This window comes from Lycorma delicatula, chromosome 7, assembly GCF_047948215.1.
Source record: "Lycorma delicatula isolate Av1 chromosome 7, ASM4794821v1, whole genome shotgun sequence".
Classification (NCBI taxonomy): Eukaryota; Metazoa; Arthropoda; class Insecta; order Hemiptera; family Fulgoridae; genus Lycorma; species Lycorma delicatula.
The window spans coordinates 99,130,234-99,146,983 of NC_134461.1; the positions used below are offsets into that span (position 1 = coordinate 99,130,234).

The following is a 16,750-nucleotide window of genomic DNA, read 5'->3' on the forward strand; positions in this document are numbered from 1 at the left end:
TTATAAATTTTTGCTTACCTTTTTACCATATCAAGTAAATTCGATTCAGTATTTTGAAGGTTATCAAATACAATTTAATATATAACTAAGTTAGTAGAGAGAAAGAGACTAACATTTTATAGTCAAATATACTAAAAAAAAACTTTTTATCTAAATTTTTTAATAGCAAAACATTTGAAAAAAAAAATCGAAACTGTGTTAGCATAAATTAATATTAAAATATCATATTTGATGAGAATATTAAAACTAATTATAAATCTGAAAATTTATAATCCAACTATTTCTGATTCAAATCCTGCACTTATGATCGCCTGGTTCGTTTATGTAACCAGATACTAATCCGAGTGTATATGTTGGCATCAGGAATTAATTGACTACGTATCCTATTCCATTACCTTTAATGGAATATGTAATCAATTGAAATCAGTCTCTTGCATATAGACTAAATACCATAATAATATTAAATGGTGAATAAAGAAGTCGGAGTTAATCATCATTTCGTTTATTTGTTTTTTGTTAATCATTTAATCGCTCTTTTGTATAATTCTTCTGATCTTAATTTGGGTACACGTTCTCTAGTTTTCAAATTTTCTCTGTGTTTATATTCATCATCTTCTCTTAATCTTTTTATTCTTTCTTTGGTTTTAACATTTTCTTCCTCTTTATATTTATCATCTTCTCAATTTTTTTATTCTTTCCCTTGTTCTTAATATTTTATTCCTCTTTATATTCATCTTGTCGTTTTTTTAGATATATTTCTTCGCGTTATCCTTCTTTTTCCTGTATGATTGTTTATTTTCCATTTTTGATTATTCACCAAATAATCCAGTATTAAAAACTGAATATTTTACACCGTAAGGTCGAAATTAACATTTGTAACCAGTATACAGGAGTTCACTAAACAGAATAATTTAATTATTATTAATTTTTATTTATACGACACACCAGAAATCTGAAACTTTTGTTAATCAGCAACTCACAAAGATATAAATAATACTGATCTAGTAATACGAGTAATAAAGAGACTTTTACTTTATCCTAATATTTCATGTAAGATTATTGAATTAATAAATGTATAAAAATTTGATGTTAATAAAAACTAATATTTCACAATTGTGTAACTCTCCACTTTATTAAAAAATTGGAGGATCATATCTCACTTTCAAATGAAATAAGTTTAAATGAAGTGCAGAAAAAAGTGTATATGTAATTTAATAGACGTAAAAGGTAGTCATGTGAAGTGCACATCAGAACGTTTTAATTAACAATAAAAAACAAACTTTTTTTTGTTTGATAAAGACATTATCTAAAACCAAATAATAACGTTGTACAAATTTATAAAATTAATTTTATCATAAATATTTATATTATTTCTGTTTAGTAAAGTAAATAAAATACTGATGTTAATAAATAAAAATAAAAAAATTATAGGAAATTAAAGAAAAAACTAATTGTGTTAGTTTTTGTATGTATATATATATATATGTATTTTTTTTTTTGTAAAAAAAAGAAGTTAATAATGTTTCAATATATTCATTGGAATTTATTTTTACTTCTTTGTACAAAGTAATGGAAGTATTTGATCGCAAAAAATGTCGGTTTTTGAGATTTCAACCATCCCTGAATCCATTACTTTGACTAGTTTCGACGTGACTCCTCTTTACGTACGTACGTACCTATATATCTCGCATATCTCAAAAACGATTAGCCGTAAGATTTTGAAACTTTGGATTTAGAACTGTGGTAACATCAAGTATTGCACCTTCTTTTGTGATTGCAATCAACTGGGACAAAAGTGTCCAAAAAAGCCCAAAATTCAAAAAAATTTGAATTTTGAACTTTTTCTTAACTGCATTAATAAACCCTCATTGAGAGCTTGTCAACGATCATAAATGGTCTTTTTTTCATTGGTTCCAGAGTTATGGCCAAATAAAATTTTAATTAATGAAATATTTGGATCAGAAAGTGAAAGGCACATCGGTTCAAATCCGATTTCGTCTTCTTTTTTTTTTAAAACTTATTTATAATATATACTGATATATTGATTTTATTTATTAACAATTATTAACCCCTGATTGTAAAAAAAATTACAAAATTAATAATTCGATAATAGTTAAAATAAAAAAAAAAATATGAAAAGATATCAAAAGTTATTAATGAAATAAAATTTTATGTACGTTTCATTAAAAAAAAAAAAAAAAAAAAAAATGTTTACATGTGATTTATTAGTCCTACATGAAAGACACGTGGTATCCCACATCAAATTTTTTAAATTTTCTAATCGGGATGCTCTAAAATAATGTTAAAAAAAATTTATAGTCATATTAACTCTTTCACATTTGACAGTAATAAAAAAATATTTTAAAATATGACTTGTTGATTAATAAGTAAATTTAAATTTGATAAACTAAGTTGAAATATCGATAAAATGCCTATCCTTTCTAATTACACTGAACAAACACTATTTATCGATCAACTTTCATAACAAATTTTTTTCACTGGGAAACTGATTAATTTTTTATGACTTGGTCTACAATCAAATTAAAAAAAAAATAAAAAATACCTTCCTAGGATATTTTCAGATTTCAAGTGTATGGTTAAAGAAAATCGTAAAAATTGATCACATGTTTTCTCAAAATTAACATAATGAAATTGTAACCGAGTTGAAATATAGCGTTGAGAAATTAATGTTTAAATTATGCGTAAATTAAAATTTGTTAACTATTGACAATAGACGATGAGTATTCTTGTGACTGCTCCGGATTGCTGAACTAATCATTACGTAATGTGTCCATTAGTCTTATGTCCATTAGTCTCATTGATGATAAGATAATTATGCTATTACAACTTAGTAAGTGTGCTGCCATAGACTAAATTGTAAAATTGTTTAGAGTATACGATATCTCGTGATTTATCTAGTAATATCTTTATATTTCCGTAACACCGAGATATTCTTAAAATCTTGCTTGTTATTTGTTTTACAGTTAGTAAAATTTTATTTAATTTATTAAGAAATTCTTTTTCAGAAAAATATTTCTGGAATTAAAAATACACCTTGCGACGTTGCCGGCCGCCACACTACCCCCTCCGTTCCGAGCCCTGAGGGGCTTTACCGGAGCTCGCCTTTAGACCTTCTAACTGATTACATCTTACAGCCAGGCCTCGGTCGGGATGCCACCGATGTAAATGCCTCGGCAGACATTTGCATCAGTAATATACAAATCAAATTTTGCCTTCACTTAAGCCTAAAATGGACATCTTCACATTCAACCTAACACGATTCCCTCAAACTAACTAACTGAGACCGCGGAAGCGCGGACGCCGCGCCTAATCTAAATTTGACAACACCGTTCGTGACTGCGAATACTTCAGAAAATGAATGACACAGCTTCTTTCCGTTATATATTTCTTCAAAAAGTTCTTAAATTAGTAATACTCTATTAATAAATGACTGTAATTAATTATTTATCCGCTGGTTTTAAAATACAATGCTACGTGCTACTATGAAACAAGATTTCTATTTTTTTAAACTATCCGTCCCGTTCTAAGTTAGGTAACACTATTGATAGATTTATTTAAAAATATGATCGTTCTCTACACCCATTTTTGATAAATTTTATTTTTAATTTTCAAATTTAGAAATTATAAAATCTAATACAATTTAAAAATAAAAAATAAATTACGAATTTTTAATCATGGGTATTCCGCTTTTCTACTGTAAACTTAAACGTTGACTTTATACTTTGAAATAAAAAAAAAAATACCTAACAATAAGTTTGAACAATCCGATTTGAATTGTTCATATTTTGAAAAATATTAAATGTAAAAACGTAAGATCAATTAAAGGTATTAAAGGTTTATTCATGAAGTTTTTTAACGTACCAAGTCATAGGTACTCAATATGCCCCCTTTGGGATGTACGGTATATGTCCGTCCATACAGTAGTCGAATTTCTCCGACACCTTATCAAGCGTTTCTGTATTCACTGCTGCCACCGCTATTGTTATGCGGATCCGCAGTTCGACTACTGTAGCTGGAAGGGGAGGCACATAAATGGAATCTTTTACAAAATCCAACAATAAAAAATCGCACACAGTGAGGTCTGGCGATCTTGGAGGCCAGTGATGTAAAGCTGAATCGTTAGGTTCCATACGGCCGATCCACCTTTGAGGAATCCTATCGTTCAAAAATTTTCAAACGTACAGACTCCAGTGAGGTTGTGCTTCGTCCTGCTGGAAATTGAAATCTTCCGAATCGGCCTCTAACTGATGGAGAAGACAGTTTTCAAGCATATTGAGATACGTTGTTCTCTAAGAAAAAAGGACCGTTCAACTTTTCCTCAGAAACAGCACAAAAAACATTAACTTTGAGAGAGTCTCATGCTGTACAAATTCATGTGGCTTCTCCGTATCCCATATTATAACATTGTGCCGGTGTACCTATTAACTTAAATGAAAAGTAACCTCGTCACTAAGCATGTTACAAAATCATCATTTTCTGCCGCCTTGTTAAGGACAAATTAATTAAACTCCACAAGTCCTTGTTTGTCATCTTCATAAAGAGCTTGCAGTAACTGAATCCTGTACGGTTTCATAAGCAAATGTTGACACAAAACTCGCCAGGAATTATTTGATTTGAAATTATTGATTTCAATATTCTGGGAATATTTAGTTTTATTACCTATAAGGAAAGTAGATTTCGGGAGCTATGTGAGAAATTCTGACGGATGTGCTCCACAACTTCGTCTGAACCACAGCGTCGACCACTTGATTTCCCCTTACACAGACACCTCGTGTCTTTAAATTGTCTATACTCTCGCCTAATGGTCTGAGCGGTAGGTGGTTCAGCACCATATTCACTAGGAAATCACGCTGAACAGTAATTACAGACTCACACTGCGCAAAGTTTAGAACACAAATTGATTTCTCTTGTGAACTCGCCATTTTCTCTAACACTGAAGTGAACGAAGTTTTGTAATATCTAGCGACAACCGCGTGAAACTAAAAAGTTCTCTCTTTCTAACAGAACTTTGTTCGATGAAAATGTATTAAATGTATTGATGTATGCAGAGTAGGTATGAAATTTTAAAATCGGATGTGTTTTTAGGGACACGGTGTATTTTATAGCTAATTACCCAAAATTTAATGAGGCAATTTAAAGTAAAATCAAATAAAAAATTATACATACTATTATATCAACATTTATTTGAAGGCATAATACTCGTAATATCTATTCTATGTATTCTTTCCCTTTACAAAAACTAACTGGTTTTTTTTTATTCATTTACAATTAATCCTCCCAGCGGCAAAACAATTAAACGAAAATGCAGATTATTTGTAATACTTTTTAAAAGTAAAATATATTACAGGTATTTAACATTAATTATAATTCATTCTGTGAAAAGAACTAAAAAAATATGAACCTTAATAAATTTTGTTTTATTTTAAAGTTATTTAATTTTAATAATATAATGCAATAATTTGAAAAAAAAATATAAATAGAATGATAAGATAATTAATGATGTCACGTATCAATTTTGAAATAAAATAATATCTACTGATAACAGGAATACAATTTATTAACAATTCAATGTTTTTTAATACAAAATATGTCAATTAATATTGATACTCAATTTCATTTTTTTCTTTCTTAATATTTACGTAAAGTTATTTATATTTGATTGTATTCAGTAAATTTTGATTCACTTTAATAAAGATGTAATTAAAAAGTAAATTATTGAAAAATTACGCTTACAATTTTTTAATTTTGGTAGTTTTCTGTAAGATCAACATCTCCTATCTCAAAACAGTTAATTATAAACAAGAATGCAACCAGCATGGAGCCAATTTTAGAAGGAGAATATTTCATTATTTTTCATAAAATAAATCCAGACCTTATTGTAATCTAACCTAAAATAGGAATCAACTCAATGTAGTTAAAAAAAAAACCAGTTGATAGTTTCTTAATAATTATTTCTGTATTTTAATAATATTTAATGCACACCACAATTGAGGAAAAATGTTTGTTTTCTTCTGTTCAGAATAGACGTTCAGGAGTTCTTAAATTTTTATTAACTGCAATCAAAATTCAAGGAATTAATTCATTATGTGGAATTTATCAATTCGATATAGATATACAGTACCTGAGCTGTAAGTTTGCTCCTCGCCAACTGCAGTGGCTAGTGTACTGTCTACAGTACTGTCTACTACACTAGTCTATTGTGTATGTATTTTATGTATAAATGTGTCATGTTATTAATAGTCGGGTGATGTTTTTCATACGTACGTAGACGTCACGCCGAAACTGGCTAAAGTGGATAATTCCGTTGAAATCTGAAAACCGAAATTTTTTGCGATCAGAATACTTCCTTTACTTCGTACAAGTAAATAAAAATCGTACAACACTGTAGTAAATAATCAGAGAATAAAGCGAAATATGAACTAAACATAAGCTAGGTTTCATAAGGCGTATTAATAAATAATTCAATTTAAGATGTATATTATCTGAAATTTGAATCCAATCTTTTCTACAGTTCACCGTTTTATTAATTAAATTTATTATTCAGATAATTAGCTTCATCCTTAACTTATTTCTATCTATTTCACTAAAATTTTCGGTAACATGAATATTAAAATAATTAGCTACAATTGTATGGTAAATATATTAATTTGATTTTATTTTTACAGTGATGGATGCATCATCAAAAATACAATCTGGTATACTTGAAGGAAATATTGCTGATTTAGGACAATATGATGAATGTATTAAAGTTGAAACAAATTCATTTAAAGGACAACACTGTCTTGTGAAACTTATTGTTCATTTCGATAATAAATATGCACCAGTACAGGTAAAAATTATTAATTTGTTAATTAATTATAGGTAATAAATATTTTTAGTTTAAAAAAGTTAATTAATTAATAAAAATTAATTTATAATTGTTATGTAATACAATAATTGTGGAATTAAATTGTTTGAGATTATGAAAAGTTATATATAATCCACTTTTATTATATTTACCAAATTAAAAATGTTTCTGTTCTAAATTTTTCACTAACAATGTCTTTGGAAAGCCTACTAATTCAGTAGCAAGGATTATTAAGTTGCTAATAAGGATTTTTGGTTAAAATTCTAGTAAGAATGTAAATTAACCACCCCCAAAATAAAATTATGTTTGAATTAGAGATGACAGGTATAAGAAAATATTAACCCACCGGCTTGGTCTAGTGGTGAACGCGTTCAAGTCCTAGTAAAGTCAGTTATTTTTACACAGATTTGAATACTAGATCGTGAATAACGATGTTCTTTGGTGGCTTGGGTTTCCATTAAACCACTAATCCCAGGAATGGTCGAAGTGAGACAGTACAAGACTACACTTCATTTGCACTCATACATATCGTCCTCATTCATCCTCTGAAGTAATATCTGAACGGTAATTACCGGAGGCTAAACAGGAAAAAGAAAAGAGGTATAAGAAAATACCAAAACGTTGAAGAAGTTCTTTTATGCTAATATTTTTCAGCAAATATTTTTCAGATTCACAATTTTAAAGCTCATATAGGTTTTAGAGAAAATTTAATGTTTTTGTTCCAAAATAATTCAAATTCTTTTTATGTATATAGAATTCTTTATATGTAGTTAGAATCATTACCGAAGACCTAATTACCATTTAAAATGTTTCCATTTCAAAAATAATTCCTTATATTTAATTCGCTTAACTTAAATAAATGTCAGTGTTTTAGCATTGATCAAATTATGATTAGACAATATTTAATATAAAATTATAATTGTTAATACAGCCTGATAAGAGACAGTAATAATAACTTAAAATAAAAGAATAAAAATAATTATAGATTTAAAAAAAGGCCGGCAAAGAATTGCAATACGTCCTTGTACTTTAACAAAATTTTAAAATGGAAATAATACAATAAAATAAAATTTATTTAATTTTAACTAAAAAATTGTAAAAAAAAGTAGAATATAAATCACTAATAATAATGAATATAATATTTTTATTGGTTTGGATGACCGGATACAGGAAGCAGATTTTACTCAGAACTGAAAAAATATCAAAACTTTCAGTAAAAAAATTCGGGTTCGATTTGACACCCATGATCAAATATCGTTATTATCTTAAAAATTATACAGTATTATAAGAATAACTGGAGAAAAAATAAAAACTGTTAGTAAAAAAATTTGGAATTCCAGTTGATCCCCTTGATCAAATGACGTTTTAATCATCAAAATTATATTACATTTACAATAAAACTGCTAAAAAATCAAAATTAAACAACGTTTCGGTAACTTTTTGATTTCTTTGATCGATACCTATCTTATATAAAATTTTTAATAACATCCACAACTTGAAAACAGGCAGAACATTATAAATTGTTAAGAAATTCAATAAAATTAAAATTCTTAAATCGGATCCCGTAGGACCTCCATTTTTTAAAAAGTTCTATCTGGTACTTCACACAGATTTTCAATCTTAAAAATAAAAGTTTAAAATAATTGCTATTTTAAGAACGAATCCAATTCAGCCCTTGTTTTATGGTGTCAAAAGCGTATTTATTGGGTCCATTTAGTTATTTAATTTAATAATTTGATCAAATTTGGAGCTAACAGTATTCACAAGACTAAAAAAATTATAGTTTACTGAAGAATAAAAATGTGATAATCAGCACAGTCATTAAGTTAATTTACCTTAAAAGAATATAATCAATTTTTTAAAGTTTTGTGAAGTTTAGTTTTACATACTTCACTATAATTTTAAATGATAAAAATCTACTTAGTTAATGTAATATTAAAAAATAGGAAAAATTCAATTATGGAATTTTTCTGGGTATATCAAACTATATTTACAATCGGTTTCGTAGGTAGATACATTACGTAAATTTCATCAAAATAAGAAAGTGGAAAGGAGTTTCCTTGAAACACCTAATTTAAAAGAAAAATCCTAAAAACATCAGTATTAAATCAAGCTAGCGAATGCAGTGATAAAGCCTACACAACTAGGAACTAGAATCCATAAAAAGTCCAGTAATACGAATAAAACAACAAGGTAAAATAAAAAGTAATTTAAAAATAAATGACACCAGAAACATAAACATAAATACTTAAATGACGCATAACTCAAGAATCACTTTTATGTACCTATGTCTAATACATGTGTCCACCAGGATGGTCTAGTGGTTAACTCGTCATCGCAATTCAGCTGATTTCGAAGTCGAGAGTTCTAAGGTTCAAATCCTAGTAAAGGTAGTAAAGGCAGCATCCTAGTAAAACTGCCTTTGAATACTAGTGGATGCAGGTGTTGTTTGGTGGTTGGGTTTCAATTAACCACACATCTCAGGAATGGTTGAACTGAGAGTGTACAAGACTACACTTCACTTATGCTCATACATATCATTCTCATTCATCCTCTGAAGTAATACCTGAACGGTAATTCCCGGAGGCTAAACAGAAAAAATAAAAATAAAGATCCGGTTCTTTTACATCCAATGGCCAGTATGCCGGCTCTAATCCGGAGATCATATCGAGCTACATGTTCATAATACAACCCTTTAAAGATCGACCTTGAGTTGTTATATGTCGTGATTCCTAATAAAAATGTTTAGCATTCCAGCCCCACCTGCAATGAAAGTGTTACAAAAAACTCAAGAGAATAATCCTCTCAAGATCATACGAGTATGCCTACGAAAACAGTAGACCGCCGATACCTTGAGAGACCCGATCCAGTTTAAAATATCAGTGAAGGTCGTTACAAATTTTGTGAAGAGTGTCTCTAATTCTTCTTTGCGGGCAGCAAGATAATTGATATTCACGATAGTTATCCTAAGAAACCTGGCAATAAACAAATTTTTTCTATCACCTTGCTGAGTAAGCCCATCAGGCTTCCAATTTCTAGTATTAGAAACTCCATGTCGGCAGTTAATTTCTGTAATCTGTCCTCGGAATCCTCACAGGAATTTCGTCCCACAACAGTGGTATAAAATCCGAGATAGCTATTTAATTGGGTTCTTGGATCATCAGATCTCTCTCGGCCTAATAAAGGGAAATTGATGTTGCTTATTAAATGAATTGACGTTTTCCCCATAGGCTCGTGCCGACTAGCACTTCCCTTGGAGCGTAGCAGTTTCTACCTTGCTTTCTCTCCAGAATTGCCTTTTAGACCCTAAAACCTTTAAAATTAGCTGAATGGTCAGAGTGACAAAAAACGCAAACAGCAGGAGTATTTTGGTCTTTTCTAGGACTGCGCAGTCCTGTGTCCCTCTACTCGACACATTTCACATACTGGTAGAGTCACATGCAGTTATTCTTCCTATGTCGTTTTTTTTGACATCGCATACACCGAACCAGACCCGGAGCTCTTCTGGGTTTCTCAATTGTACGCTACAGTTCGAGATATCTTGTACATTAAATACCTTATTGACGTTCTCATTAGATTTAGGTTGTCGAAGAATGGAGATAATGGTTCTTTTATGGCGCAATGACCGACGTTTAGCTTTATACCCTGTGTCCTTGTTCTTCAATTTTATTTGGTGACGTGAGTCGGGATTGAACAGTGTAGGCTTTTTAGTACGACTCGAAAGGCACTTTCTGTCACTTTTGTCCTTTCGCATAAATATGTGTCCAACGAGCTTGTGCTCACGGACCAAATCTATTATTTTTTTTAGATGTACTCGCTTTTGGATATCACATGCAACTGTTTAACACTGACAATTTTTATATAATAATCGCTTTTGGACACGGCCGACTATATCAGTTCGTAGAGTCGCAGAAATATCATCTGTGAGCCCACAGAGGAAAATCTAGGTGGTTGGCGGCGTCCTTCCGGCTTGTTTCATCATTGGTTTGTTCCATCGGCAAGTTCTCATATTTGTTTGATTAAGGCAAGTTGCTTGCAACTTCATTGATAGTCCGAGTCTTCCCTGGTTTACGAAGTACCGGAACCGTTTGTCATGATGGAAATCCTGATTGGAAATCCAAGTCATCAATTGTAACTTCGCTATACTAGTCATTCAAATTACTGACAATACTGTTTCGAATGAGTTTACGCCAGGATAATTTCTTGGGTTTCTATCCGAAGTTGTTAAAAATCTACCTTTTCTACCAGATAGGAATTAGTTCTACTAGTCATAACTTCATTCGTATCCAGTCGATCAGTTGACAACACGTGATTCATGTATATTCTTTGATTGGTCATGGGTTTAGCATACCACTAACTAGATAAAAACTAAAATGCGAAAAAATAATCAAAATTAATATTAATTATATAATAACATTCTAAAGCAAACATAATTTTGGAAATTTAACAAAAAAAAATTATTTTAAGTTATAAAAATTTTTACATAAGAATTAAAAGTAAAATATCTTTTATCTTCTGAAATTATTTTTTACATATAATTTCAGTTTTATAAATTTCTAATGTCAGGAAATTATCAGGGTATATTCCTCCTTATCACTGCTAATAAATGATGGTAATAAAAATAAAATTTGCACTAGAGAACAAATATTTGAATCAATGTAAATTATCTCTCAAATAGATAATTAATTGAGAGACACTTAAATACTGTACTCGTATGTTGAAGTAAGAAGAAGAAAAGATAAATTAATGTTTCGCATAGATGTAATGTTATACAAATTACACTGTTGTAAAGTAGTAGCTGATTTACTACTCTAAATTTGAAATACATTTTTTTAAAAATAACGTTTAAATTTTGGAAAAAAATTATATATTTATTTATTTATTATTTATTACTGGAAGGACTCTTATTGTTAGAGTTTGGGTCGTTAACTCCAACATTAACAGTTTACTGTTTGTTACTGGGTATAATACGGAATAAAAAACTACTATAGAGCGTTTTACCTCGTTTTATTACTAACGCGATTTTTATGTTTTGCAAATTTAATTGCTTGTAACTCGAAAAAGATGGCATTTATCAAGAAACGGGTTTTCTCGTAAAATTTTATATTAAAATCATATATATTACATGTCTAGCTTTCTTTTTTTTTAAAAAAAAAAGAAAATTTGATTTAATATGGCGGATTCAAGATGGCGGATAAAAATTTAAAATCCATTATAAAGTAGTAGTCATTTTTTAACTATGTTGGTCCACATCTGTTTCTACCTCCGAGTATCCCTCAGCTTTAAAATATAAAGCCAATTTTATACTTAATTATCATTCTTTATGCAGCCAAATTTCAAGGTTTTGATGCATGGGTTTTCGTGATGTTAGGCCAAAACTGTTTAAAAATAACTTTGAATATCCCCATCCCTAAAGCCGATTGAAATAAGTTTTCGGAATTTTAAATAACTTATTAGGTACTTTCATGGTACAAAAACTTAATTTTCTACCACTATAATATAAAAAGTAAAAATTTGTAAATAGTGAAAACAACTCCTCCTTAATACATTTTTTCCAAAATTTAATGCCCCATATATAAAATCTTTTTTGAGTTATTTTCGAAGAATTAATGTTGAGCTTATGAAATATGCCGGGATTTGAACCCGGGACCCTCCAATGAAAAGCTGAGACACTACCACTCCACCACGGAGAACGGCATTTTAATAATTTAAATAATTTTGTGCAAACAAAATTAACATGAATTAACGAGAAAGTTTATAATTTTCGGTTGAATATTAAAATTCTATATTTATACAGTTCAGTAGACAATATAAACTTAATAAATAATATTAACAACCTTGTATTTCAGTAAATATTAAATAATAAAATTAGTAATATTAAATTATTATTATTATTATTGTTGTCGACTAGTAATATCGACAGTAATATCCTTTAACGGTAAATTAGTCATAATTGTGTCAATAATATTTATAATACTATTATCTCACAACATAAATAGCTGAATATGTTAAATCGTAATAATACAAATCACGTAATCGTCATGTCACGTTAAATCGTGATATGGTGGTAATAACAGCCAGTCTACAAAAGTTTTCTTTATCTCAAAATCATAGTAAAACAAAAACAATAAAAAGACAGACTCATACATCATAATATAAAACCTTACATATTAAATCATGATTTATAAGTTCGTAAAACTTAATTATGTAATTAGATCTATAAAAATCTCGCATATACATATGCCTATAACTATATTAGTCGTGTAATGTGTCTTAAGCTGATGAGATAAAAACTTTATTCATAATTGAGGCAAAAATAAATAGATGGTCCTATTTCATCTTTCATTCTTTTATCTGCTATCCTATAAATTTCATTACCGAGATAAATAAAAACCTGACGTATCAATAAAGGGAAGTACCATTTGATGACTACTTCATATTTAGATTTTACGCTAAACTTTTGAAACATAAACAATTTGTTTACCGAGAACAGAAGATTTTATCGATAACAGAACCAGAATTTTTACCCCATTTTGGTTATATCGATATCCTGAAATTTTATATCGAATTTTTTTTTCTATTTATATAGCCACTCGAGTGGAAAATTCATTCATTATCAGAATTGTATGTCGTGTTAAAAGACCAACTGCCTACATAGAAGTCCATTGGTTAGAAATGCTACATAACGGAAATATGTGATAATATATTACCTAATAGGTATAAAGAATGACTGTTAAGGTTGCAGTTCTGTAACTTAATGTTAAATATAAAAAGACTTATTGATATACTGGAGATCCTATGTTTGAATCCTTTGTAGTCTTCTAGTCTAGTATTTTTATTACTTTTCACACAATTCATCATGATACTTGCAAACAAACTAAATATTTAAGTATGTATGGAAATGTAACATTTAAAAATCAACATATGAAATGATACAATGAAGTGTTATGGATAAACGATACCTTTTTTAATAAATAACCTATTAATATTCTTCTATAATATCATACTTATTATCACACCTAACACTCCTGTATTTATTTTTATAACATATCTTACGATAACACTACGCTTGATGTAAAAAAAAAAGGGGCGAGATACACAAAATAATGATAGCGACAAAAAACGATGGATGTCGGGCTCCCACTGGTAGTCTTATCCAACCGCCATTAGCACACTACCGACTAAAACCACCTTAGTTACAATTATACTAGGATTCAACCCGGAACCTTTAGACATATTACTTCAGGCCGAGTCTTCCTATTCTAGCCTGAGATTTAACGAATCGTTCCACATTCTCACAGCTACTCAGGCCACGGAGCATCATAGCAACCATATTGTGGTTGTGATGATGGGCTCAGTGCTCCGAGATCTGCTTCTAGTGTCCCTCGATCTGCCGCCCATCAAGCATATTTGAAATCGTCGAGGTCCCATACACCGGGGCAATAGAAGAAGACGGGGGACGGCGCTTTCCCTATGGCATGGAGATAAACGCAGAAGTATCCGTGACCCGTTAAAAACTGGGTCACTTAGTACACCACTTTTCTCTATCGCTCTGCCGCCGCACTGGTCTGACCAAAGGGATAAGCTTTGCGGTCTATCGTCTTCTGGTTTTGTGGTCCCAGGCCTCTAGCCGGATGAGGTACGTGCGAATCCGTTCCTCCTCGACGATGGTCTCCCGGTCTTCGCTTGCCCGTCGCTTCCTATAGGCTGCCTGGCGTTTCTTTGCCAAAAGAACAGTGAGTATAATGCTGGCGACTATCAGAACGACAGGGTCGGAAACCATGCGATAAACTGAAGCGATTGGCAAGGTCGTGGTGCGTTGCACTTGCGAGAACCGCTTCCGGTTTCTCTCGAAAATAATAATGATGACAATAAAAAAAAATCATATTACTTTTAAAAAAAAGAAGTTAATGTAATCGAACAAGACCCTTGAGTAAATAACACAATAAATCCATAAGATAAAAAATTAATGATGAAATCGATAATAAACTATAAAGAGGTAATATTCTCCTTAAATCGAAGGGAAAATTAAGGTTCAAATTACTGAAGATTTCAAAAGTTGATTGTAATAACTGGTAGAAGGAATTTTAACTTTACACAGAAGATAATCTGTAACAAATTTGATACATGAAAAATATATGTTTATACTACTACAAGGGTCATTCAATAATTAAAATAATACATTACAAAAATTTTTCAAAATTTTTAAAAACTTGCTTTATACTTTTTAGTCATACTTTAATCAAATTATCATACATTGCATGAGCTTAATTAGTAGGTTAATTTGGACTTCAAAAGATAACATCATATATTGAAATTTTTAATATATTTATAAAAAATTCAAGATATTTTCAATCAAACATTTACTATACAAAGTAACGAAATAGTTAAGTTTTTGCACAGTGAAGTTTTAATTTCATTTACTTAATTAACTATCACAATTCTTTTGTGATAGTTTCCATGCTTAATTTACCCTTGGACGGAGGGATGTTTGCAAAAGTAATGGTGGAATATTGTATTGTCACCCGACTTCAGTAACTGTGCAAAATTTCATCAATCGGCAATGTCAGGAAGTATGTTAAATTAAGGATGAAAAATTAGAGGACAAACATGAAAAAAAAAATTGTGAGTTAAAGAAGAGCAAGTAAAAAAAAAAACTTTTTCTGGAGATAAAACGGTTTATTTAATCAATGTACCTTTTTTCTTCACTTTTCAACATAATCTCCAGCTACATAAGTGCACTTTTTCGATCTCTAAGTAAGCTTATTTATGTTTGCTGGAAAAGATTTCTGTCTTAACATGAGACAAATTTAGTACATTTTCTTTGACGTTGTCATTGCCATTAAACTTCTTACCACGTAGCGCCTCAGACAAGTGGAATTCCGATTGGACCAAGTCATGAATGTAAGAGAGGTGAGGAAGTACTTCCCGATTCTCCATGCTCTGTCTTTTGATTCCGGTTCATGTTTCATGACAGCTTAAATACTGTGCAGAAAAATTATTACAGTCCAGGTGATAACATTATTTCAGCTATGTACACATGCGAAATCTTGTTTCCTTTTGTCAACTTACCACGATAGCCACGATTATGCCACTTACCAGAAGTTTAAGAGAGTTCTGCCAACATTCTTGAACTCATTTTGTCCCTCTTTTACGCTTTTTAAGGTTGTTGGTGATAATGTTACGAACTGTAACGACACTTTCTTGTAATTTTCCAGCTGTAATCCTAACTATAATCCGCTGATCTTCTTGGATGCGAGAGTTTGCGATTTTCAAGCGCTGAAGTTGTAACTTCAATTGGGCTTTAAGAACGGTGCCCATCAGTCACTGAAGTTCGACCACTTTTAAACTTTTCTACCCACTTACAAACGTTTTTATGTAATTAATACTACTTTTTCTGTATCAATTAGTCACACGAGAATAAAATTTAACCGTTTTTACCATTAAATCTTACGTAACTATAAAATGGATAGTGATCTGTTGCGAATTAGTTGAACAGCGTGTAGTGACACGCTGCTCAACTAATTCGCAAACTTCAAGAGAACTCGCCATCCTAAAATGAGATTTTAAGGTTATAAATTTAAAAAAAACTTTTCTCTAATAGCTAATTAAAAGTCATCACACAGTTACCAACTTACTGTTCTGAAAGTATTTTACTTATTCTCTTACCACCTGTTTTGCTTTCACAGCAATTTGTGAGTTTAGTTATTAAATGAATCTCGTATTTGAAATACATATCACGATAAGATTGGATAGTGAAGATTGAGAAAAATCTGAAATAATCTTATTCCGAAAGGCAAAAGTCATTACGTAAAATTTGAATAAAATAAAAATAGTATGCAATGTAACGAGTACACAATGTTGTTTGAAAACTAGGAAAAA

General features: G+C 30.2%; 1 protein-coding gene across 2 annotated transcripts in view; it reads left to right on the plus strand.

Annotated features, from left to right (window-relative positions):
* LOC142327378 (nose resistant to fluoxetine protein 6-like) overlaps positions 1-16,750 on the plus strand; it is a 126,945-nt gene that overhangs the window by 57,825 nt on the left and 52,370 nt on the right. For both annotated transcript variants that reach the window (XM_075370379.1, XM_075370378.1), the window contains one exon: positions 6,687-6,850. In XM_075370379.1, coding sequence (XP_075226494.1) covers positions 6,687-6,850 — 164 coding nt within the window. The remainder of the gene's footprint in view (positions 1-6,686; positions 6,851-16,750) is intronic.